This window comes from Salmo salar, chromosome ssa18, assembly GCF_905237065.1.
Source record: "Salmo salar chromosome ssa18, Ssal_v3.1, whole genome shotgun sequence".
Lineage (NCBI taxonomy): Eukaryota > Metazoa > Chordata > Actinopteri > Salmoniformes > Salmonidae > Salmo > Salmo salar.
Genome location: NC_059459.1, coordinates 2,212,666 through 2,239,843, shown reverse-complemented (window position 1 = coordinate 2,239,843; position 27,178 = coordinate 2,212,666). Strand labels below are relative to the sequence as shown.

Sequence of the window (27,178 nt, the reverse complement as noted above, 5' to 3'; positions counted from 1 at the left end):
TCCCATGATGTCAAGCAAAGATGCACTGAGTTTGAAGGTAGACCTTGAAATACATTGTCACGACTTCCGCCGAAGTTGGTCTCTCTCCTTGTTCGGGCGGCGTTCGGCCATCGAAGTCACCGACCTTCTAGCCATCGCTGACCCACTTTTAAGTTTCCATTGGTTTTGTCTTGTCTTCCATCACACCTGGTTCCAATTCCATCAATTACATGTTGTGTATTTAACCCTCTGTTCCCCCTCATGTCCTTGTCGGTAATTGTTACTTGTAGTGCTTATGCACGGTATGCTGGTATTTACCTTTTTTACCCATTTATTGTATTGTTCTGTTGATGGTGGTTTATGGATATTAATCGACGCCGTTGTAAATCAGTTTTCTCTCTTCTGCGCCTGACGTCTCAGCCGCCAGTACGCATTGCACTACAGAATTACCGACCGAACTATGGAGTCAGCAGGAGCAGGTAACCCGGGTATCGGGGTGGAGGAGCATGTCCGGGAGCACGCAGCAATGCTCCACCATCTTGGCACTGCCATGGACCGCGTTGTCCAGACAATGGACCGCTGGGAGCGACATGGAGTTCTTCCAGCGCCTCCACCAGCACAACCGGGGTCTCCCCTGAGCGCCCCTCTTCCTCCTGGTCCCAGTGGGATTCGTCTCTCCCTGCTCCAGGAATACGACGGAAAGGCTGCGAACTGCCAGGGGTTCTTTTTACAACTGGACCTATACCTGGCCACCGTCCACCCGGCTCCGTCGGGCCGTGAGAGGTGTCCACCCTCGTCTCGTGCCTCACTAGGAAAGCCCTGGAGTGTGCCAACACCGTGTGGAGAGAAGGAGATGCGGCATTGGACCAGTTTGAGGAGTTCACCCGCCGTTTCCGGGCAGTCTTCGACCACCTGCCCGAGGGTAGAGCGACGGGTGAACGCCTCTTCCATCTGAGGCAGGAAACGAGGAGCGCCCAGGAGTTTGCCCTGGAGTTTAGGACCCTGGCTGCCAGCGCGGGATGGAACGACAGGGCCCTGATCGACCATTACCTCTGCAGTCTGCGCAAGGACGTCCGTCGGGACCTGGCCTGCAGAGACACCACCCTCACGTGTGACCAGCTGGTGGAACTGGTGGCTGCTGGCTACCCGCGGACGTTCAGATTGGGTCTGGTGGTTCCATCCTCCTGCACCCCTCTCCAATACCATGGAGCTGGGAGGGGCGGTGCACAGGGAGACCGGAGGGGGTTCCAGCTCGTGCACCATCTGTGGCCGCAGAGGTCACACTGCCGGTCGGTGCCGGGTTGATTCCTCTGGGGATCGAGGCAGCAGGCAGGGCGCTCTGGCGTCACCCCAGGTGAGCCGGCACCATTCTCACCCAGAGCCCTCTGTTGCACATTTGTTTGTGTGTGTCACTTTCCCTGAATTTTCCCCGCATTCCCAGCATAAGGCGCTCATCGATTCAGGCGCGGCTGGGAATTTTATTGATAGAGCGTTAGCCCATAGTTTAGGGATCCCCATTGTTCCCGTGGCTGTGCCCTTCCACTTTCACGCCTTAGATAGTCGACCATTAGGGTCAGGGTTGATTAGGGAGGTCACTGCTCCTTTGGGCATGGTGACGCAGGGGGGTCACAAGGAGAGAATGAGTCTCTTCCTTATTGACTCTCTTTCATTTCCCGTGGTGCTGGGCCTACCCTGGTTAGCTTGTCATAACCCCACTGTTTCTTGGCCACAGAGTGCTCTCATGGGGTGGTCGCGAGAGTGCTCAGGTAGGTGTTTAGAGGTTTCCGTTGGTGCTACTATGGTGGAGAGTCCAGACCAGGTCTCCACCGTGCGCATTCCCCCTGAATATGCCAATTTGGCTTTCGCCTTCTCCAAAAAGAAGGTGAATCAATTACCACCCCATCGATGAGTCGATTGTGCGATAAATCTCATGGTAGACGCTGCACTTCCCAGGAGTCACGTGTATCCCCTCTCACAGGCGGAGACAGAGGCTATGGAAACATATGTCTCCGAATCCTTGCGTCAGGGTTACATTCGGTCCTCCACTTCACTCGCCTCCTTGAGTTTCTTTTTTGTAAAAAAGGAGGGAGGTCTGCGCCCATGTATTGACTATCGGAGTCTGAATCAGATCACTGTGAGGTATAGTTGCACGCTACCGCTCATAGCCACAGCGATTGAGTCAATGCACGGGGCGCGCTTCTTCACCAAACTAGATCTCGCGCTTACAACCTGGTGCGTATCCGGGAGGGAGATGAGTGGAAGACGGCTTTGAGTACTACCTCAGGGCACTATGAGTACCTCTTCATGCCGTACGGGTTGATGAATGTGCCATCACTCTTCCAAGCCTTTGTAGATGAGATTTTCAGGGACCTGCACGGGCAGGGAGTAGTAATGTATATTGATGACATTTTGATATACTCTGCTACATGCGCCGAGCATGTGTCCCTGGTGCGCAGGGTGCTTGGTCGCCTGTTGGAGCATGACCTGTACGTCAAGCTGAGAAATGCCTGTTCTTCCAACAGTCCGTCTCCTTCCTGGGGTATCGCATTTCCACCTCAGGGGTGGAGATGGAGAGTGACTGCATTTCAGCCATGTGTAATTGGCCGACTCCCACCACGGTCAAGGAGGTGCAGCGGTTCTTAGGGTTTGCCAACTACTACCGGAGGTTTATCCGGGGTTTTGGTCAGGTAGCGGCTCCCATTACCTCACTGCTGAAGGGGCGCCCGGTACACTTGCAGTGGTCAGCTGAGGCGGACAGGGCTTTTAGTCAGCCTAGGGCTCTGTTTACCTCGGCTCCCATGCTGGCCCATCCGGATCCCTCTTTGGCGTTCATAGTGGAGGTGGACGAGTCCGAGGCTGGGATAGGAGCCGTGCTCTCTCAGCGCTCGGGTACGCCACCGAAGCTCCGCCCCTGTGCCTTCTTCTCAAAGAAGCTCAGCCCGGCGGAGCAAAACTATGACGTGAGGGACCGGGAGCTGTTGGCTGTCATCAAGGCCTTGAAGGCATGGAGACATTGGCTTGAGGGGGCTAAACACCCTTTTCTCATCTGGACTGACCACCGCAATCTGGAGTACATCCGGGCAGCGAGGAGACTGAACCCTCGCCAGGCAAGGTGGGCCATGTTTTTCACCCGTTTTGTGTTTACCCTTTCCTACAGACCAGGCTCCCAGATCATGAAGGCAGACGCATTGTCCCGGCTGTATGACACAGAGGAGCAGCCCATGGATCCCACTCCCATACTCCCCACCTCCTGCCTGGTGGCGTCAGTAGTGTGGGAGCTGGACACGGACATTGAGCAGGCGTTACTTGCAGAGCCCGCTCCCGTCCAGTGTCCCGCTGGGCGTCTGTACGTCCCGTCTACTGTTCGTGACCGGTTGATCTATTGGGCCCACACGTCACCCTCCTCTGGTCATCCTGGGATCGGTCGGACAGTGCGCTGATTGAGTGGGAGGTACTGGTGGCCTACCTTGGCTAAGGACGTGAGGGTTTATGTTTCCTCCTGCTCGGTGTGCGCCCAGATTAAGGCTCATAAGCACCAGCCCAGAGGTAAGCTACACCCCTTACCCGTTCCACAGCAGCCTTGGTCGCACCTGTCGGTGGATTTTCTGACTGATCTTCCACCCTCACAGGGTAACACCTCGATCTTGGTCGTTGTGGATCATTTCTCTAAGTCCTGTCGTCTCCTCCCGCTGCCCGGTCTTCCTACAGCCCTACAACCTGCGGAGGCCTTGTTTACACACGTCTTCCAGCACTAAGGGGTGCCTGAGGATATAGTGTCTGATCGGGATCCCCAGTTCACGTCTAGGGTCTGGAAGGTGTTCATGGAACGTCTGGGGGTCTCAATCAGCCTTACTTCAGGGTTTCGCCCCGAGAGTAATGGGCAGGTGGAGAGAGTGAACCAGGATGTGAGCCGGTTTCTGCGGTCCTATTGCCAGGACCGGCCGGGGGAGTGGGCGGCATTCTTACCCTGGGCCGAGATGGCACAGAACTCACTTCGCCACTCCTCCACTAACCTCTCTCCCTTCCAGTGCGTGCTGGGGTACCAGCCGGTTCTAGCGCCTTGGCATCAGAGTCAGATCGAGGTTCTTGTGGTGGACGACTGGTTCAGGCGCGCGGAGGAGACATGGGAAGCTGTCCATGTTCACCTTCAGCAGGCCGTGACACGCCAAAAGGTGAACGCAGATCGCCACTGCAGTGAGGCCCCGGTGTTCGCACCGGGGGACCGGGTCTGTCTCTCAAACCGAAACCTGCCCCTCTGCCAGCCCTGCCGGAAGCTGGGTCCGCGGTTTGTGGGGCCATTTAAAGTCCTGAGGAGAGTGAACGAGGTTTGTTATAGGTTACAGCCTCCACCCGATTACCGTATTAACCCCTCGTTCCATGTGTCTCTCCTCAGGCCGGTGGTGGCTGGCCCGCTCCAGGAGTCTGAGATGCGGGAGGTTCCTCCGCCCCCTCTAGACATCGGGGGGGCCCCGGTGTACTCTGTTCGCTCCATACTGGATTCGAGGATTTGGGCGAGGGGCCTTCAGTATCTCGTGGAGTGGGAGGGGTACGGTCCGGAGGAGAGGTGCTGGGTTCTGGTCGAGGATGTATTGGACCCTTTAATGCTGCAGGAGTTCCACCGTCTTCGCCCGGATCGCCCTGCGCCTCGCCCTCCGGGTCGTCCCCGAGGCCGGTGCCTTTAAACAGCTTGGAATTTCCCAAGCTGTTTAAAGGCACAGTCAACTTAGTGTGTGTAAACTTCTGATCCACTGGAATTGTGATACAGTGAATTATGAGTGAAATAATCTGTCTGTAAACAATTGTTGGAAAAATTACTTGTGTCATGCACAAATTAGATGTCCTAACCAACTTGCCAAAACTATAGTTTGTTAACCTCTTGGGGCTAGGTGGGACGCTAGCGTGCCACCCGTGGTGCACTCCATCAACAGCAGGTGCATTTCAAGAGCGGCAAATTTGAATCCAAATAAATGTCAAAATTCAAATTTTTCAAAAATACAACTATTTTACACCATTTGAAAGATAAACATCTCCTTAATCTAACCACGTTTTACGATTTCAAAAAGGTTTTACGGCGAAAGCATACATTTAGAGTATGTTAGGACAGTACATTTACAAGAGTTGTGTGTAATGTTTTGTCAAGTCAAAGACAGGGTCACCAAAACCATAAAACCAGCTAAAATGATGCACTAACCTTTTACAATCTCCATCAGATGACACTCCTAGGACATTATGTTAGACAATGCATGCATTTTTAGTTCTATCAAGTTCATATTTATATCCAAAAACAGCGTTTTACTATGGCATTGATGTTGAGGAAATCGTTTCCCTCCAATAACCGGCAGTCAAGTCAGCGTCACAAATTAAATAATTAAAATTAGAAAACATTGGTAAAATATTATATTGTCATTTAAAGAATTATAGATTTACATCTCTTGAACTCAATCAACTTGCCAGATTTAAAAATAACCTTACTGGGAAATCACACTTTGCAATAATCTGAGCACTGCGCCCAGAAAAATACGCGTTGCGATACAGACTAGACGTCATGTTGGGGAGATCTAAAATCGAAAATACTATGTAAATAATCCATTACCTTTGATTCTCTTCATCAGATGTCACTTCCAGGTATCACAGGTCCATAACGAATGTAGTTTTGTTCAAAAAAGCTCATCATTTATGTCCAAAAATCTCCGTCTCGTTAGCACATGATGTAAGCCAGCCGGACTTCTCGTCATGAACGAGGGGAAAAATATATTTCCGTTCGTTCAAACATGTCAAACGTTGTATAGCATAAATCATTAGGGCCTTTTTTAACCAGAAGATGAATAATATTCAAGGTGGACGAATGCATACTCTTTTATAACGTATTGGAACGAGGGTACCCAACATGAACACGCGCGCCAGGTGTCTAATGGGACATCATCGTTCCATGGCTCTTGTTCGGTCAGATCTCCCTCCAGAAGACTCAAAACACTTTGTAAAGGCTGGTGACATCTAGTGGAAGCAATAGGAAGTGCCAAAATATTCCTAAGCCCCTGTGTTTTTCAATGGGATAGGTTTAAAGTCAATACAACACATCAGGTATCCACTTCCTGTCAGAAAATGTCTCAGGGTTTTGCCTGCCAAATGAGTTCTGTTATACTCACAGACACCATTCAAACAGTTTTAGAAACTTTAGAGTGTTTTCTATCCATATATAATAAGTATATGCATATTCTAGTTACTGGGTAGGATTAGTAACCAGATTAAATCGGGTACATTTTTTTTATCCAGACGTGCAAATGCTGCCCCCTAGACCCAACAGGTTAACAAGAAATTTGTGGAGTGGTTGAAAGACAAGTATTAAAATCTCCCACCTAAGTAAGTGTCTGTAAACTTCCGACTTCAACCTTATGTACATAATTGGACATTATAAAAGGCCATATTTTTTCTAATAAAACAATGGCCCGTTTGGGTCGCAGTTGCAAGTTTTTTTGTAAAAACAATAAGGCTATGTCTGGCCCGAGAATTTGTTGTGTTTATTTAACCTCTATGGGCTAGGCGGGACAAATTCGTCCCACCTACGTAACAGCCACTTGAAGCCTGTGGCGCGATTTTCAAAACCTTAAAAATCCTATTACTTCAATTTCTCAAACATATGACTATTTTACAGCCATTTAAAGACAAGACTCTCGTTAATCTAACCACACTGTCCGATTTCAAAAAGGCTTTACAACGAAAGCAAAACATTAGATTATGTCAGCAGAGTACCAAGCCAGAAATAATCAGACACCCATTTTTCAAGCTAGCATATAATCTCACAAAAACCCAGAAGACAGCTAAATGCAGCACTCACCTTTGATGATCTTCATCAGATGACAACCCTAGGACATTATGTTATCCTGTTAGGGCTAGGGGGCAGCATTGACACGGCTGGATAAAAAACATACCCGATTTAATCTGGTTACCACTCCTACTCAGTAACTAGAATATGCATATACTTATTACATATGGATAGAAAACACCCTAAATTTTCTAAAACTGTTTGAATGGTGTCTGTGAGTATAACAGAACTCAAATGGCAGGTCAAAACCTGAGAGATTCCTTTACAGGAAGTGGCCTGTCTGACCATTTCTGGAACTTCTTTGCCATCTCTATCATTTACTAAGGATCTCTGCTCTAACGTGACACTTCCCACGTCGTCCATAGGCTCTCATAGCCCGGGAAAAAAGAGAATGTCGTCATTCCAGCCCCAGGCTGAAACACATTATCGCCTTTCTCAAGTGGCCCATCAAGAGACACTAGCTTATGCGCGTGACCCCGACCGCCCCGCCTTTGGGATTTTTTTCCTCTGTTTGCCGAAAAGGAGATTCCCTGTCGGAATTTTACCGCTTTTCTACGAGAAAAATGACGTAAAAATTGATTTTAAACAGCGGTTGACATGCTTCGACGTACGGCAATTGAATACTTTGAATTTTATTGTCAGGAATTGCGCCAAGCGCGCGACACTTCTTTACTATTTCGGATAGTGTCTGGAACGCATCGAACAAAACGCCGCTATTCGGATATAACGATGGATTATTTTGGACCAAACCAACATTTGTTATTGAAGTAGACGTCCTGGGTGTGCATTCTGACGAAGACAACAAAAGGTAATGACATTTTTATAATAGTAAATATGATTATGGTGAGTGCTAAACTTGCCGGGTGTCTAAATAGCGAGCCCGTGATGCCTGGGCTATATACTTAGAATATTGCAAAATGTGCTTTCACCAAAAGCTATTTTAAAATCGGACATATCGAGTGCATAGAGGAGGTCTGTATCTATAATTCTTAAAATAATTGTTATGCTTTTTGTGAACGTTTATCGTGAGTAATTTAGTAAAATGTTAGCGAATTCCCCGTAAGTTTGCGGGGGTATGCTAGTTCTGAACGTCACATGCTAATGTAAAAAGCTGGTTTTTGATATAAATATGAACTTGATTGAACAAAACATGCATGTATTGTATAACATAATGTCCTAGGGTTGTCATCTGATGAAGATCATCAAAGGTGAGTGCTGCATTTAGCTGTCTTCTGGGTTTTGGTGACATTATATGCTGGCTTGAAAAATGGGTGTCTGATTATTTCTGGCTTGGTACTCTGCTGACATAATCTAATGTTTTGCTTTCGTTGTAAAGCCTTTTTGAAATCGGACAGTGTGGTTAGATTAACGAGAGTCTTATCTTTAAATGGCTGTAAAATAGTCATATGTTTGAGAAATTGAAGTAATAGGATTTTGAAGATTTTGAAAATCGCGCCACAGGCTGGCAGTGGATGTTACGTAGGTGGGACGAATTCGTCCCGCCGGTCCCATAGAGGTTAAACAATACATGCATGTTTTGTTCAATCAAGTTCATATTTATATCAAAAGCCAGCTTTTTACATTAGCATGTGACGTTCAGAACTAGCATACCCCCCGCAAACTTCCGGGGAATTCGCTAACATTTGACTAAATTACTCACGATAAACGTTCACAAAAAGCATAACAATTATTTTAAGAATTATAGATACAGACCTCCTCTATGCACTCGATATGTCCGATTTTAAAATAGCTTTTTGGTGAAAGCACATTTTGCAATATTCTAAGTACATAGCCCAGGCATCACGGGCTAGCTATTTAGACACCCGGCAAGTTTAGCACTCACCATAATCATATTTACTATTATAAAAGTTTGATTACCTTTTGTTGTCTTCGTCAGAATGCACTCCCAGGACTGCTACTTCAATAACAAATGTTGGTTTGGTCCAAAATAATCCATCGTTATATCCGAATAGCGGCGTTTTGTTCGTGCGTTCCAGACGCTATCCGAAATGGTAAAGAAGGGTCGAGCGCATGGCGCAATTCGTGCCAAGAAAATTCTAAATATTCCATTACCGTACTTCAAAGCATGTCAACCGCTGTTTAAAATCAATTTTTACGCCATTTTTCTTGTAGAAAAGCGATAATATTCCGACAGGGAATCTCCTTTTCGGCAAACAGAGGAAAAAAATCACAAAGGCGGGGGCGGTCGGGTCACGCGCCTAAGCCCAGAGTCCCTTGATCGGCCACTTGAGAAAGGCGATAATGTGTTTCAGCCTGGGGCTGGGATGACGACATTCAGGTTTTTCCCGGGCTCTGAGCGCCTATGGACGACGTAGGAAGTGTCACGTTAGAGCAGAGATCCTTAGTAAAACATAGAGATGGAAAAGAAGTTCAAGAAATGGTCAGACAGGCCACTTCCTGTAAAGGAATCTCTCAGGTTTTGACCTGCCATTTGAGTTCTGTTATACTCACAGACACCATTCAAACAGTTTTAGAAACGTTAGCGTGTTTTCTATCCATATGTAATAAGTATATGCATATTCTAGTTACTGGGTAGGAGTGGTAACCAGATTAAATCGGGTATGTTTTTTATCCAGCCGTGTCAATACTGCCCCCTAGCCCTAACAGGTTAACATGGCCCGTGCGCTGATTGAATTTGACATCTCTGGTCTAGCTTATCTATTTGTGTAGCTAGCTATGTATTTAGCAAGCTAAAAACACCAAGCCTAACATGACTGACATTTTCCCCTCATATCTTTTTTTCGGTGGTTACAGCTAGAGATGCATGTGTAATTTGGTTAGCTAGCAAGAAATGTGAATCGTATTTCTAGCTAGCTATACTGAACTTGAATGACTGTTATCCACAGTTAGCATATCTTTTTAAATCCTTAACAATAAAGCACATTCATCCGCTTTACAAATGGTGTAGCCTACCTGGCATATTAAAAAAGCAACTGCATGTAACGTCCATTTGCTATTCGAGTGCAGGCGGTGGATTGTTTTGGGGGGAGACACTGGGCCTCACAAACCTGCTTCCAAAGGGGCAGATCCCGGGTGGACAGCCATATCTTCTGCCCAAGACAATACCGGAAAGCCAGGGTCTGGTGGCGGTCCACTTGTCGTCGATACCTGGAAGTGGTCTTGAGAAGGGCCGACCGGGCTCTCTTCCAGGTACGACAACAGTGGCGGACAAACATCTGGGCTGAAGGTATGCCGACCTCTTCCTCTTGCTCAGGGAAGAGCGGGAGCTGATGATAACCAAAGGGTGAGAGACCCGTGGCAGAGCAAGGAAGGGTGTTGTGGGTGTATTCGACCCACACCAGTTGCTGACTCCAGGTGGTGGGGTTGACGGAGACCAGGCAGCGAAGAGTCGTCTCCAGGTCTTGGTTGGCTCGCTCTGACTGGCCGTTGGACTGGGGGTGGAACCCGGAGGACAGGCGGGCCGACGACCCAATAAGTGTGCGGAACACATGCCGGACCTGGGACGAGAACTGAGGACCCTGGTCGGAGACCATGTCCACTGGGAGTCTGTGGATCCGGAGTACGTGCTGCACCATGAGCTGGGCCGTCACTTTGGCAGAGGGTAGCTTGTGGAGAGGAATGAAGTGGGTGGCTTTGGAAAACCGGTCCACTACTGCGGTGTAGCCATCAGACGGGGGGAGACCCGTGACAAGGTCTAGGGATATGTGAAACCAGGGATGGTGAGGGACAGGCAGAGGTTGAAGAGACCAGCCGGAGCTTGTCGAGGAGTCTTGTTCTGAGAACAGATCATGCATGCGGCAACTAACACGGGGGCATCAGGAACCATGGTAGTTCACCAAAGGCGCTGTTGCACAAAGGCCAAGGTCCGACAGGAGTCCAGGTAGCAGGCAAGCTTGGAGGAGTGGGCCGGATCCAGGACAGAGGAGCGGACCGCATCAGGAACAAACATCCAGTTATCTGGGCTCCCCTGGGGCTCGGCTGGGAACTCTGTACCTCACGAACATGCTTCCCTATTCCCCAGCTGAGTGCCGTTGCCAGGCACGAAGTGGGAAGGATGGTCTTGGGATCCGGGGTACTAGTCCAGGGGCTATAGCGGTGTGACAGCACATCCGGCTTGACATTCTTGGATCCCGGTTGGTATGAGAGGGAGAAGTTGAACCAGGTGAAAAGCAAAGCCCACCTAGCTTGCCTGGAATTGAGAAGCTTGGCGATGCGGAGATATCCAGGTTCTTGTGGTCGGTCCACACAAGCTCACGATTCCCCACATTGTAGTTACTCTCCGTGGAGTTGAGGCGATGGGAGAAGAAGGCACAGGGATGTAACTTGAGGTCCAGGGCAGACCGCTGGGACAGGACAGCCCCCACTCCGACATCCGAAGCATCGGCCTCCACCACAAACTGGCGGGACAGGTCAGGATGAACCAAGATGTGAGCTGTGGTGAAACAGTGTTTGAGATCCCGGAATGCCCGGTCAGCAGCTGGGGACCATGTGAACCGAACATTGGGAGAGGTGAGTGCAGACAGGGGGGAAGCCAGGGTGCTGTAACCCTGGATAAATCGAATATAAAAGTTGGCGAATCCCAGGAAACGTTGCAGCTGCTGCCTGGATGTAGGCTGGGGCCAATCCACCAGCGCTCTCACCTTCCCAGGATCCATCTATACACTCCCTGCAGCGATGATGTAACCCAGGAAGTGGATGGTGGAGTAATGGAATTCACACTTCTCTGCTTTCACAAAAAGCTGGTTCTCCAGGAGGCGTTGGAGAATCTGTCGGACGTGTTCTTGGGCGGAGCAGGAGAAGACAAGGATGTCGTTGAGGTAGATGAAGACAAACTTGTTCAACATGTCGCAGGGAACATCATTAAACAAAGCCTGGAACACAGCTGCTAGAATTGGTCAGGCCAAATGGCATGATCAGATACTCGTAGTGACCGCTGGCCGCGTTGAAGGCAGTCTCCACTCGTCCCCTTCCCGTATCCAACCAGGTGGTAGGCATTCCGTAGTTCCTGCTTGGAGAACACTGTGGCCCCCTGGAGCAGCTCGAAGGCCGAGGAGATGAGTGGTAGCGGGTAGCGGTTCTTCACCGTGATGTAGTTGATCCACAGGCACAGGGTTTTGTCCTTCTTCTCCACAAAAAAGAACCCTGTGCCGGTGGGGGAGGCATACGGATACACCCTGCAGCTAAGGAGTCCTCAATATAGGTCTCAATAGCCTTGGTTTCTGGTCCCGACAGAGAATACAGTCCTCCCCGGGGTGGAATGGTGACTTGCAGAAGGTCAATCCCGCAGTCATAGGGTCGGTGTGGCGGAGGGGAAGTGGCCATGCAGAACGAGACACATAGAGAGAACAAATGATTTCATATGGCGAACCCCTAAATCCCCAAAATGAGGATTTGATACAAAATGTCCACTTGAGAGAAAGTGGGAATGGTCCGTGGACACTTAAGGGACGGGTATGACTAGTGTGTTTCATTTGGTGACCTCAGAGAGGACAGTAAACAGATAAAGCTATATCTCTGAATATGTACATTTCTCAATTATGGGGTTTGCATCTAATTCTTGTATAACAATGAGTAAAGATGAAACTATTTGTGAAATGATGTAAGGTGATGTTAAACCTCTCTGGGACATGTGGGACGCGTTGCCAACAGCCAGTGAAATAGCAGGGCGGAAAATTCAAAACAACAAAAATCTCATAATTCAAATTCTCAAATATACAACTATTATATCCCATTTTAACCTCCCTGGGCAAGGTGGAACGTTTGCAAAAAACAGCTTTTTACATTAGCATGTGATGTTCAGAACTAGCATACCCACCGCAAACCTCCGGTGAATTTACTAAATTACTCACGATAAACGTTCACAAAAAACATAACAATTATTTTAAGAATTATAGATACAGTACTCCTCTATGCACTTGATATGTCCGATTTTAAAATAGCTTTTCGGTGAAAGCACATTTTACAATATTCTCAGTAGATAGCCCGGCATCACAGGGCTAGCTATTTAGACACCCAGCAAGTTTAGCCTTCACCAAACTCCGATTTACTATTAGAAAAGTTTGATTACCTTTGATGTTCTTCGTCAGAATGCACTCCCAGGACTTCTCCTTCAATAACAAATATTGGTTTGGTCCAAAATAATCCATAGTTATGTTCCAACAGCGGCGTTTTGTTCGTGCGTTCAAGACACTATCCGAATGGTAAATAAGGGTCATGCGCATGGCGCATTTCGTGACAAAAGATTTCTAAATATTTCATTACCGTACTTCGAAGCATGTCAACCGCTGTTTAAAATCATAAAAAAAGCGATAATATTCCGACCGGGAGTCGTTGAATCCGTTCAGAGACGATAGAATAAAAACATGGTGTCGTCTCGTGCACGAGCATGAAGCCCTTTGTCCGCTGATAGACCACTTAGCAAAAGCGCTCGTGTGTTTCAGCCAGGGCTTGTAATTACGTCATTCAGCTTTTTCCCGGGCTCTGAGATCCCATGGGAGCCATAGGAAGTGTCACGTAACAGCAGAGATCCTTTGTAATGGATAGAGATAATCAAGAAGGGCAAGAAATGGTCAGACAGGGTACTTCCTGAACAGAATCTTCTCATGTTTTGGCCTGCCAAATGAGTTATGTTATACTCACAGACACCATTCAAACAGTTTTAGAAACTTTGGAGTGTTTTCTATCCAAAGCTAATAATTATATGCATATTCTAGTTTCTGGGCAGGAGTAATAATCAGATTAAATCGGGTACGTTTTTTATCCGGCCGTGAAAATACTGCCCCCTATCCATAACAGTTTAATAAGAAAACGAATTGATCAGATATAAAAATATCTGAAGAGTTATATTAGGAAAATTATAACTTTGTAATCTGAAGAATTTCCTTGGTGCCCCAACTTCCTAGTTAATTACATTTACATGATTAGTTTAATCACGTAATAATAATTACAGAGAATTGATTTGATAAAATAACAGTCTTTACTTTAATGATGCCAAAGACACGACTGCGGGAATGGCGGAGAAGTCCGGTGCAAATTCCGAGCCCCCAGGCAATGAGCATGTGCAGAACGGGCTCCAGCCTATGATGGCACCAGCAGACCAGTCAACAAGTGGATTGTGACACTGGAGACAAGAGAATCCCAATACCACGGGAACCTGAGGAGACTTAATGAGCAGGAATTGGATCGTCTCGCTGTTGTTCCCTGACACACGTAGGTTGATGGGGGTGGTATTGTGGGTGACCCGGCCTATAGAGCGTCCGTCCAGCACTCTAACGTCCATGGGAATGGAGAGGGGCTGAGTGGCGATGCCCAGCTCAGATGCCAGGGTAGCGTCCATAAAGCTCTCATCGGCCCCAGAGACGATGAGTACACGGAGAGATTCCGATTGGTTCCCAGAGCAAAATAACATGAAAAGGGGTGCGAGTAAGGGGATAGGAAAAGTTCTCCATATGGCCCATCAGAGTACTCGCTCCTACCAGTGAGCCTGGTATTTTTTGGACAGGTAGAGACGAAATACTGGCAACTCTTTGTGTGAAGCCTGTATAGCTGTTTGGTTGGAGACAGCCTAGCTCTGCCTAGTTGCATTTGCTCGGGAAGAGGTGAATCGGCAGACTTCGGGGAAACTTGGGTAGCCTTGGGTCCTCTCGGCAACAGAGCTGTCAGGGACTTTCGGGATGCCTCAGAGGCAAGTTGGAATCCTTGGGCAGGCAAGTGAAATCGAATCTCATCTCCTTCCTTCGTTCCCGTAGTCGCCCATCAATCCAAATGGTCAAGGCGATGAGTGAGTCGAGATCCGTCGGTAGTTCCCGGATTATAAGCTCATTCTTTACTTCCCCTGTAACTCAGGAACATGTCGAACAGCGTTTCCGGGTTCCAGTCACTGTCAGCTGCCAATGTGCGGAAATCCACCACATAGTCTGCCACACTGCGGGAGTCTCGCCGAAGCTGGAGTAACTTCCGGGCAGCCTCTCTCCAGGACAATGGAGCATCGGAAACTACCTCCACCACAAACTCCCCCAGACGGAAGCATACGGCCTACTGTTGTTCCCATACTTCCGTAGCCTAGGCAAGAGCCCTCCTGGACATTGTGTGATGAGGTACACTATCTTAGAGCAGTCCGAGGGGAAGGAGGAGGGCTGAAGCTTGATGATGAGGGAACGCTGAGTGAGAAACGCCGAAAGGTGCCCAAATCTCCATTGAAGCGTTCAGGGGGAGGTAAGCAGGGTTCCCAGGAAACCGGGGAAGCTGGGGAGGCAGCCTTGCTAACAGCCAGGTTACTGAGGGGCTGTGAGGTTACCGTCATGAGAGGCTGCCTAACAGACAACCCATGGAATTGGTCCAGCAATGTGTTCAACGCTCGGTCATGCCATTCGGCCAAGGTCTGGAACCCTTCCACGAGACCATGAAGCAACTCCTTGTCCCTTTCAATGGTGGCTCCTTGTGAGGAGATGGCGTTGCGGAGCTTGTCCGAATCTACTAGGTCAGTCATGGTCAGTTCGTATGATCACATTTTAGGGAAGACCCAGATGCAGACAATGTCGAAGTAACAAAAGTTTTTTACTAGAACAACAGGTCAAGGGCAGGCAGAAGTCAGTAATCCAGATCGGAGTCCAAAAGGTACAGAAACAGCAGGCAGTCTCAGGGTCAGGGCAGGCAGATGTCAATAATCCAGTGTGATGTGACAAGGTACAGAATGGCAGGCAGGCTCAGGGTTAGGGCAGGCAGAATGGTCAGATCCGAGAAAACTAGAGACAGACAGGAGCAAGGAGAAAAATGCTGGCACGCTTGACGAACAAAATGAACTGGCAACAGACAAACAGAGAACACAGGTATATATTCACTGGGGACAATGGGCAAGGTGGGCGACACATGGTGGGGGGTGGAGACAAGCACAAAGAAAGGTGAAATAGATCAGGATGTGACACAAGTGCTTGTCAAATTGTGAATGAGAGACTGATGAAATGTGTGCAGCCTGCGCTAGAAACAGAGCAGAGTACTTCCCTTTCATGCAACTTTTTGAAATCAAAATTCGTTGCATCCTGCCGCCTTAGAATGTATTAGAAATCTAAACATATAGCCTAATGTTTGTATCACAACTAAAGTTGCATAAATAACTCTAAATTAAACATATAGGAGGACCTGTTTCTTTGGTAAACACTCAACACAGAATAGCCACAGATGCGTACTCCCTCAAATAGTTTGGGGGAAAATATCCTTTCTATTTTACTCAGCTATGTTCAATTTAATTGTTCTTACTATTCAATAATGTCATTGGAATTATAAGCAAATATTGCATGCTATATGAACTACTGTAGCCCACAGCCATATGGCATAGCCAGATCAGGGCCTAACGTAAGGAAGACTAAAAATATGCTATTCTGATTTTCTGACATAGGCTACATTTTCTTCATAATCATAAGGTTTCTTGAGACCTGTCTAAAATAAATAATGGATTTATTGTGATGGTGTAGGCCTGGGGTACTCAGCTCTTTCCGAAGTCTGGAGCCTGCTGGTTTTATGTTCTACCAGATCATTAATTGCACACACCTGGTGTCACAGGTCTAGATCCATCCCTGAATAGAGGGGAACAATGGAAAAATGCTGCAGATCTGGCTTCAAGGTCTAGAATTGAGTTTGAAATGTGTAAGCTATATTAAATGGATTTTTCAACTTTTTAATATGTAGATGTTCCAACGGTCCGCATCAGTGGCTTGTAGGCTATGCATAGAAGACGGAGATGCTGAATGTGTTGATGTTAATTAATAGTCAATTACCATGAGACCAGCAGTTATTTCAATGACAATCACCGGCTGACAAAATCTCATGACCGCTACAGACCTTAGTCGGAGAGATGAGGATCACTGACTCTCTCTCCCCTTCTTCTCTCTCTCTCTCTCTCTCTCTTTCTCTCCTCCCCCTCTCTCAACCTCTAATACCCCCCCCCCTCTCTTCCATCCTTTCCCTCTCTCCCCCTCTCCTCTCATCCCTCCAGGCAATACCAACAGTATCTTTGCTCTGGACTACATCAGTGGCTCTCTGACGGTAAATGGACAGCTGGACAGAGAGAATCCCCTCTACTCATCCGGATTCACTTTCACCGTCAAGGTCTGTCTGTTTGTGTTTAGGCCTGGGAGTGATGAGAGACCTAAACTGAACATATAGCTACACCACCACTCTACATTTTCTTTAGTTGTAAACCTTCCCAGTCACATACAGTACGCACATTTTGAATTAAGACATCCTGTATGCTGGTACAGTATAGAATACATCATCAGTACTTAATTCAAGGCATTGGGATGTGAGGTATAATCTTCCAGGTGTGCATTTTCACACCCCACCCTAAGGCTTATTATGACAGGGCCCTGCTGAGATCCTCATATTTAGAGAACAGTTAGACTTCCTTGGGAGCAACCTGGGAGGATGAAGGAATGGAAGATGTTCTTAATGTTGATGGAGTCCTGCCAGGCCAATGCTTTGGAGATTATTTGCTCCTTCTCTCCCTCTTCATCTTTGTCTTTCTGAGCCAGATGTAGATTCCGAATATCCCTCCACTGAGCCGTGAGAAGTCTCTCTCACTCTCCCTCTCTTTCTCTCTCAATTCGGTGCATTCTTTCCTTCTCACCCCTGGTGAGTCTTTCCTTCTCACCCCTGGCTTCTTCATCTCCTTACTTACACTTCTCTGCTTCCTCTCCTCCTCTCCTCACCAAATGGTTCCCACAGTTTGAGAGAGGGGGCATGAAATTAATTTTAGTGTGGCAATGGGAGAGGGGGAAGAGGTGGAGAGATGTTTGGTTAAAAGACAGTTTTCTCAGAGTGAATCTTGATGACTGCTTTCTACCAGAACCTTTAGTCTGGTTTAGACACACAAATAGGTGTGTGTGTGCGTGTGTGAGAGTTGCACGTTGAGAGTGTGTGTATGAGTGTGTACACTCTTAGAAAAAAAGGTGCTAACTAAAACCATAAAGGGTTATTCGACTTATCCCTGTAGAAGTACCCTTTACATTGTTCCAGGTAGAAACAGCGAACCGTTTAGAACCATTTATCTAAGAGCATTAGTATAATAATGCAAACAGGGAATTCCATCACATCTTATTTGATAATATACCCCTCCCACCTCAATCGTTATTCTTGATTGAAATCAACCATTACAGCGAACTAGGAGAAAATTCATAGACCAAAATAAAAATGTATTTTTGTAGATTTGTACATTTATGTAAGTTTATAATATGGTGATTTTCCTTCCCTTTTCTATGGTGTCTGTAGTAATAAAACAATTTTCCCAACTTTAGTCCAGCTTAGATAGTGGTTGCATCCAAAAGGGCACCCTATTCTCTTTATAGTGCATTACTTTTGACCAGGGCCCATACGGCACTATAAGGAATAGGGTGCCATTTGGGATACAAACAGTTTTGAGTGTGTGGAGCTCAGCATTCAACACCATAGTCCGCTCCAAGCTCATCACCAAGCTCAGGACCCTGGGGCTGAACACCTCCCTCTGCAATTGGATCCTGGACTCCTGACGGGCCGCCGCCAGGGATGAGGGTAGGCAACAACACATCCCCTCAGTGGTGTGTGCTTAGTCCCCTCCTGTACTCCCTGTTCAACCATGACTGCGTGGCCGCGCACGACTCCAACACCATCATCAAGTTTGCTGACAACACGACTGTGATAGAACTTGTCGTGACGTCACTATCATTAATGTGATTAACCTCTATGGGCTAGGTGGGACGCTCGCTTACCGAGCCAGAAATAATCAGACACCCATTTTTCAAGCTAGCATATAATGTCACATAAACCTAAACCACAGCTAAATGTAGCACTAACCTTTGATGATCTTCATCAGATGACAACCCTAGGACATTATGTTATACAATACATGCATGTTTTGTTCAATCAAGTTCATATTTATATCAAAAAACAGCTTTTTACATTAGCAGGTGACTAGCATGTGACTAGTATTCCCACCGAACACTTCCGGTGAATTTACTAAATTACTCACGATAAACGTTCACAAAAAACATAACAATTATTTTAAGAATTATAGATACAGAACTCCTCTATGCACTCGATATGTCCGAATTTAAAATAGCTTTTCGGTGAAAGCACATTTTGCAATATTCTAAGTAGATAGCCCGGCATCACATGGCTAGCTATTTAGACACCCAGCAAGTTTAGCATTCACCAAAGTCAGATTTACTCTAAGAAAAATGTTATTACCTTTGCTGTCTTCGTCAGAATGCACTCCCAGGACTTCTACTTCAACAACAAATGTTGGTTTGGTCCCAAATAATCCATAGTTATGTTCAAACAGCGGCGTTTTGTTTGTGCGTTCAAGACACTATCCGAAGGGTAAATAAGGGTTACGAGCATTGCGCATTTCGTGCCAAAAAATATCTAAATATTCCATTACCGTACTTCGAAGCATGTCAACCGCTGTTTAACCTGTTAGGGCTAGGGGGCAGTATTTGCACGGCTGGATAAAAAAATGTACCCGATTTAATCTGGTTACTAATCCTACCCAATAACTAGAATATGCATATACTTATTATATATGGATAGAAAACACTCTAAAGTTTCTAAAACTGTTTGAATGGTGTCTGTGAGTATAACAAAACTCATTTGGCAGGCAAAACCCTGAGACATTTTCTGACTGGAAGTGGATACCTGATGTGTTGTATTACCTTTAAACCTATCCCATTGAAAAACACAGGGGCTGAGGAATATTTTGGCACTTCCTATTGCTTCCACTAGATGTCACCAGCCTTTACAAAGTGTTTTGAGTCTTCTGGAGGGAGATCTGACCGAACAAGAGCCATGGAACGATGATGTCCCATTAGACACCTGGCGCGCGAGTTCATGTTGGGTACCCTCGTTCCAATACGTTATAAAAGAGTATGCATTCGTCCACCTTGAATATTATTAATGTTCTGGTTAAAAAAGGCCCTAATGATTTATGCTATACAACGTTTGACATGTTTGAACGAACGTAAATATATAAAAAACCAGCTTTTTACATTAGCATGTGACGTTCAGAACTAGCATACCCCCCGCAAACTTCCGGGGAATTCGCTAACATTTTACTAAATTACTCACGATAAACGTTCACAAAAAGCATAACAATTATTTGAAGAATTATAGATACAGACCTCCTCTATGCACTCGATATGTCCGATTTTAAAATAGCTTTTTGGTGAAAGCACATTTTGCAATATTCTAAGTACATAGCCCAGGCATCACGGGCTCGCTATTTAGACACCCGGCAAGTTTAGCACTCACCATAATCATATTTACTATTATAAAAGTTTGATTACCTTTTGTTTGCTTCGTCAGAATACACACCCAGGACTGCTACTTCAATAACAAATGTTGGTTTGGTCCAAAATAATCCATCGTTATATCCGAATAGCGGCGTTTTGTTCGTGCGTTCCAGACACTATCCGAAATAGTAAAGAAGTGTCGCGCGCATGGCGCAATTCGTGACAATAAAATTCTAAGTATTCCATTACCGTACTTCGAAGCATGTCAACCGCTGTTTAAAATCAATTTTTACGACATTTTTCTCGTAGAAAAGCGATAATATTCCGACAGGGAATCTCCTTTTCGGCAAACAGAGGAAAAAATCCCAAAGGCGGGGGCGGTCGGGGTCACGCGCATAAGCCAGTGTCCCTTGATCGGCCACTTGAGAAAGGCGATAATGTGTTTCAGCCTGGGGCTGGAATGACGACATTCTGTTTTTTCCCGGGCTCTGAGCGCCTATGGACGACGTGGGAAGTGTCACGTTAGAGCAGAGATCCTTAGTAAATGATAGAGATGGAGAAGAAGTTCAACAAATGGTCAGACAGGCCACTTCCTGTAAAGGAATCTCTCAGGTTTTGACCTGCCATTTGAGTTCTGTTATACTCACAGACACCATTCAAACAGTTTTAGAAAATTTAGGGTGTTTTCTATCCATATGTAATAAGTATATGCATATTCTAGTTACTGGGTAGGAGTGGTAACCAGATTAAATCGGGTATGTTTTTTATCCAGCCGTGTCAATACTGCCCCCTAGCCCTAACAGGTTAAAGGGTTCTCCTATGGGGACAGCCAAAGAAACCTTTAAGATTTTGGATAGCACCTTTTTTTCTAAGAGTGTACTGGAGTGGGTCGAGAGATTCAAGCCTCTCGGTGTCCACATCACTAAGGTATTAACATGATTCACAAACAGTTGTGAAGAGGGCACGACAGCGCCTCTTCCCCCTCAGGAGGCTAAAAAGATTTGGCATGGGCCCTCAGTTCTACAGCTGCACCATTGAGAGCGTCTTGGCTGGCTGCATTATCGCTTCGCAAGGCAACTGCAAGACACCTACAGAGGGTGGTGAGTACGGCCCACTACTTCACTGGGGCCGAGCTTCCTGCCATACAGGATCTCTATATCAGTTGGTGTCAGAAGAAGGCCCAAAAAAGTGTCAAAGACTCCAGCCACCCAAGGCAAGCATGGCAAGCAATACCAGTGCACCAAGTCTGGAACCAACACGACCCACTCCTAAGCCATAAGACTAAACTAGACCGCTAAATAGCTCATCAAATGACTACCTGGACTACCTTCATTGAGTCTTCTTTATACTATCTCTGTTGCAATGACTCTATGCCCACACTGTGGACTCTACCCACACACTCAAACATACTTACAAAGACAGCCCAACACTCACATAAATTTTTTTGCACTAACTATCCTGCAATGACTCTACCTACACACACGTACACTGACACAACATCACACACACACACACACACACACACACACACACACACACACACACACACACACACACACACACACACACACACACACACACACACACACACACATACACACACACACACACACACACTACATACTCCCACACACATAACATGCAGCACAAATGCATACTGATGCCACACACACACAATACACGCACACACTTTCACAGTCACCACATACAATGCTGCTACTGTCTCTTATCGATCCTTTTGCCGAGTCATTTTTCCCCTACCTACAGTATATATGCATAACTACCTCAATTAACTCGTACCCCGGCGCACATGACAAATCAACTTTGGTTTGATTTGATCGACTTGGTACTGGTTCTCCCTGTATATATATTGTTATTTACTGTGTATTTATCGCTTGTGTCACTATTTATATTTATTGGAAGAGGATGTCACACGCCTCTAAACGACACAAAACCCTGATTACCCACAAGGCACCACTTTTGTCTGAACCATTCCTATTGCCTGCGACATCGCTCCGTCACTTTTACAATAAAAGACAAAACCCTTTTCTATTTCCCCTCTCTCACCTCTTTTCATCTCCCCGCTCCTCCCATTATCGACAGAGAGAGCAAAAGAAAGAGAGAAAAAAAAGGGAAAAAAAGAGAGGGAGAGAGTAATGGGACTATTTTCTCTTAAATCTCATTGTGTGTTTGATGTGTATCTACAGTGAACTCTTTGCGCCCCCACTTAGAGATGCTTTCTATGATTGCTTTGAGTCACTCTGCCCACCCCCCGATCCAATAAAGGTACAGCTGTAAATACCTGGAGGAGATTGGTTACATCCCAAATGGGACCCTATCCCTATAAAGAGCCTTATGGGCCCTGGTCAAAAGTAGTAGACTATTTATACATTTTAATTTAACCTTTAGTTAACTAGGCAAGTCAGTTAACCTCTACGTGATCGGTGTCCCTCCACGTTGAGCTAAAGTGCGCTAATGTGATTACCATGACATTATAAGTAACAAGAACATTTCCCAGGACACAGACATGTCCTATATGGGTATTTTTAATATTTTTAATCTAATCTAACTGTTCAATTTACAGTAGCTATCACAGTGAAACAATACCATGCTATTGTTTGAGGAGAGTGCACACCAACAAAAAACTTTTATCACGGCAGCTGGTTTGATACATTCACCTCTGAAGGTAAAAATAATGTACTTACATTCAGTAATCTTGCTCTGATTTGTCATCCTGAGGATCCCAGAGATAAAATTTAGCATAGTTTTGTTTTATAAAATACATTTTTATATTCAAATGTAGGAACTGGGTTCTTCAGTTTTAACCCCTGCTGTGTCTGGCTCCACACCCACCCCGCCCAGCCATCTAGATGTGTGAAAGTTAGTGTATAAGCTAATGATCCATCATATATGACATTCCTGGAAGTGTGTAAATTTAAATTTGTATTGCCATATCATTTTTGTATTTACTTTATGTATCATTTCACCAATTCGGCACATTTGGGCAGACTTGATACAAAATATTGTCCAGTATTGAAATGCTTCACTGGATCAATCTGAAACTTTACACACACATCTAAATTGCACCTAAACTGCAATGATACATTATGGCCTTTCTCTTGCATTTCAAAGATGATGAAAAAAAATGAAAAATTAATACGCATGTTTTTTTGTATGTACTATCTTTTACCAAATCTAATGGGTTATTTTCTCCTACATTAATTTTACACTTACACAAACTTCAAAGTGTTTCCTTTCAAATAGTATCAAGAATATGCATATCCTTGCTTCAGGTCCTGAGCTACAGGCAGTTAGATTTGGGTGTGTAATTTTAGGCGAAAATTTAAAAGAATGGTCCGATCCTTTTAAGAACAAATTCTTATTTACAATGACTGCCTACTCCGGCCAAACCTGGACGACGCTGGGCAAATTGTGAACCGCCCTATGGGACTCCCAATCACGACCGCTAGGGACACCTCTAGCACTGAGATGCAGTGCCTTTACCACTGCGCCACTCGGAAGCCCAGTGTAAGGAATAGGGTGCCATTTGGACGCATTCATTGAGTGCTTACTGCTTTCACTCCACCAGAACAATTTCAGCTCCAATATGACACCTCTCTCGCTTTCTCATTCGCTCTCTTGTTCACACTGGAAATGAATTGCACTTATTCGCCTGTCTTCTCTGCCCGTCTTCCTCCCATACTCCCCCTGTGTCTCTCTCTCTCTCCGCGCTCTCTCTCTCTCTCTTTCTCTCTCTCTCTCTCTCCCACGTTTCTCCCCTCCATTCCTCCCTCAGGGCACAGAGTTGAACGATGACCGTACACCGTCAGATGCCTCGGTGATGACCACCTTCACCATCCTGCTGATTGACAAGAATGACAACGCGCCCAAGTTCAACAGCTCCGAGTACCGTGTGCACATCACCGAGCTGGCCCAGGTGGGCTTTGCCCTGCCTCTCTTCATACAGGCTGAAGACAAGGATGAGGTGGGTTACCATCACCATGCATGCATGCCTGTAACAATAAATGTCAACAAATGGTAACAAACGGTAATAAACAGTAACACTTTATTTGACACGGTTGAAAGTTCCTGGGATCAGGACAGAATAAGCAGGAAATCCAGAATCCTCCAACCAGGATATCTGGTAAACCTGAGAATTTTGGGAACTTTAATGGAATCTTGCAATCCTAGCTGTTGCATTGGCTCAGTACAGCAGTCTAGATTCAGATGTAGTGTATTTCAGCAGTAGTGAGTAGTTGCAGAGGAGACATTGTGCTGTGCTGAGTGAGTGTGTCAGCCCAGTGGGAAAGCAGCCCTGTTCAACAGCATCCTCTTTAGTTTTCCATCATGTGTCCGCCACTTCCCATTAGCTCTATCTAACATCCCACCACGCTGACACACAGACACACATACACATGCGCTCATAAACAGACACACAGACAATCTTCTTACACACACACTTGCTCGGTCACTCACAGCAGCCCAAGACTAGGAGCCCCATTCGACTAGACTACAATTTAATTTGCTTTGGAAGATATGGGATAGAGCATCAAATTATACCTAACGAGGAAAATCAATCACCACGGGTTGAGATAAGCCGAAAGCTAGTCAACTCTGATTGATTCCAGCACCACAGCCGCCAGGATGAAATTTGATAGATAACTGCAAGTCAAGTGGAGAGAGAACGAGAAGGAGGGAGAGAAGGAGGAGAAGAAGGAGGTAGAGGGGTTGGGAAAGAGGGAAGAAGGTGTAGAGAAAGTAGCATAACTAATGGAGTACTGGCAGGAAGTTAAGTGAATAGGGCAGTCATACAGACAGAGGGAAGCTAAGATGGAGAGAGAGAAGAAGAAAGAGAGAAAGGGGTGAGGATAGAGAGAGAGAGGCTGAGGGAGAGATAGAGAGAGTTAGATAGTGAGAGGCAGAGAGAGAGAGTGAGAGAGAGAGATGCAGAGAGAGACAGAGAGAAAGAGAGAGACATAGAGTATGTGTCTGATGGAGAGATAGTGGCCTATTTAGCAGCAGGTTTGTTTATTCATGCCATGGAGTGTGTTTGCTCTTGTCAGCATGGCGATGGATAGGAGTGCTGGGAGCTCCTCCACCAGGTGGTTACGGGCACACCTGGCAGATGATAAGAGGGGTGCAGCTCTCAGACTGCGCCCTATCCCCTATTCAACCCTCTGTCCCCAGAGGCTGTCAGAGTGTCAGAGAATGTGTGTGTGTGCGCATGTGTGTGCGTTTGTGTGCGCATGTGCAGAAGTTGGCAGAGGAAATGTACTAAAAATAACACACATGTGCATGGCATTTAAAAAAAATACAGAATGTTGCCATCTGACTCTCCTCAATTCCTCCCAGGCAAAAGCATGCCTCTATCAATACAAGCAGTGCCCCTGTGAATTCTCCATAATAGATGCCTTTAGGTATATTTCCATTCTTCTCTCTATGTAAGCTGGGTGGGATCAAGGACTGTCACATAGCTACAGTAGATGGATTTCAACCAGATCTACAGCGGAGAATGAATCAGAATGCAGCCCCAACTGGGCCATCCCTATTCAACCCCCAGCTTAACTACACTCCCTACCTGTCCATCACTAGTGCTGAGTACCTAATTGCACCATAGTCCCTATATAGAGCATTACTTTTGACCGGGGCCCATACACACTCAGAAACAAATTGTGCTATGTGTACTGAACAAAAATATAAACGCAACATGCAACAGTTCATATAAAGACATCAGTCAGTTGAAATAACTAGGCCCATATCTATGGATTTCATATGACTGGGCAGGGGTGCAGCCATGGGGAGCCAGGCCCAGCCAATCAGAAGGAGTTTTTCCCCACAAAAGACCCCCCACCCCCTTCAGACGATCCCACACGTGAAGAAGCCATTAAAACCCTTTTTGGTTATAAGTAAGCACCCTTTTAAGGATTTGAGACTGACAAAAAAGCTCACACATGAGTAAGAGACAAATGGGAGTATGATGTTCCCTACTGAAATCTCTATTTTATTACAGCGAGGTTTAAGGTTGTTTACTTCATGTATATGTTAGTGATGGGAAAACGATGATTTCTGAAGCCTTTGGGGCTTTCACCAAATTGTGTCGAAAAATGGTTAATTCCTCAGCGCTTTTAACACAGTGAACACTAGTCAGGTTGATGGATTATCTTGGCAAAGCAGAAATGCTCACTAACAGGAATGTAAACACATTTTGACCGACCGGCTCAAATCGGTCTTATATAGCAAAATGTTTGATTTGTTTTTTTTACATTGGATAAAAGTAGACTCAGAGCTACAACATGGTATATCAAACACCGCATTTTTTAGGAACAATGGGAAAGTAATTCTGCTTTGAAAGTTGATAAACTTGTAAACTCACTTTTGAGAAAAGGGCCTTTGAATGTTTTGGTACCTACTGCAGAGCTCTCCTTTGTCTACACCCATTCAGCATTGTTCACACCCTCTTAAGCCAGCCCCACCCATCTCTTTAAGGATTCACATGTGAGGTCATGTGCTAAACATAGAAGTAACAATTAAGACTAAAAGTGGTAAAAGTAGTAGCCTACAATAAGGACAAATTCCAGGTAAACAGAAAGTTCCAGATAAAAATATTTTATAAATATTAGATGACGCTTACCCAGACACACTTGTCTAAATTGATGGGTCATGTGAAATAAATGCTGTAACCCCCAGCCACATCCAGTGGTGGAAAAAGTACTAAATTGTCATACTTGAGTAAAAGTAAAGATACCTTAATAGAAAATGACTCAAGTAAAAATAAAAGTCACCCAGTAAAATACTACTTGAGTAAAAGTCTAAAAGTATTTGATTTAAAAATACTTAACTATCAAAAGTAAATGGAATTGCTAAAATGTACTTAAAACCTGTTGGGGATAGGGGGCAGTATTTGCACGGCCGGATAAAAAACGTACCCGATTTAAACTGTTTACTACTCTTGCCCAGAAACGAGAATATGCATATAATTGGTATATTTGGATAGAAAAGACTCTAAAGTTTCTAAAACTGTTTGAATGGTGTCTGTGAGTATAACAGAACTCATATGGCAGTCAAAACCCTGAGACAAATCCTAACAGGAAGTGGAAATCTGATGTGTGGAATCACTTCAAACCTTTGCCATTGAAAC

General features: G+C 45.7%; 1 protein-coding gene across 1 annotated transcript in view; it reads left to right on the top strand.

Annotated features, from left to right (window-relative positions):
- Positions 1 to 27,178, top strand: part of cdh23 (cadherin-related 23) — an 834,383-nt gene that overhangs the window by 449,120 nt on the left and 358,085 nt on the right. The window contains exons 10-11 of the mRNA XM_045700638.1: positions 16,776 to 16,888; positions 23,837 to 24,025. Of these exons, the coding sequence (XP_045556594.1) occupies positions 16,776 to 16,888; positions 23,837 to 24,025 (302 nt within the window). The remainder of the gene's footprint in view (positions 1 to 16,775; positions 16,889 to 23,836; positions 24,026 to 27,178) is intronic.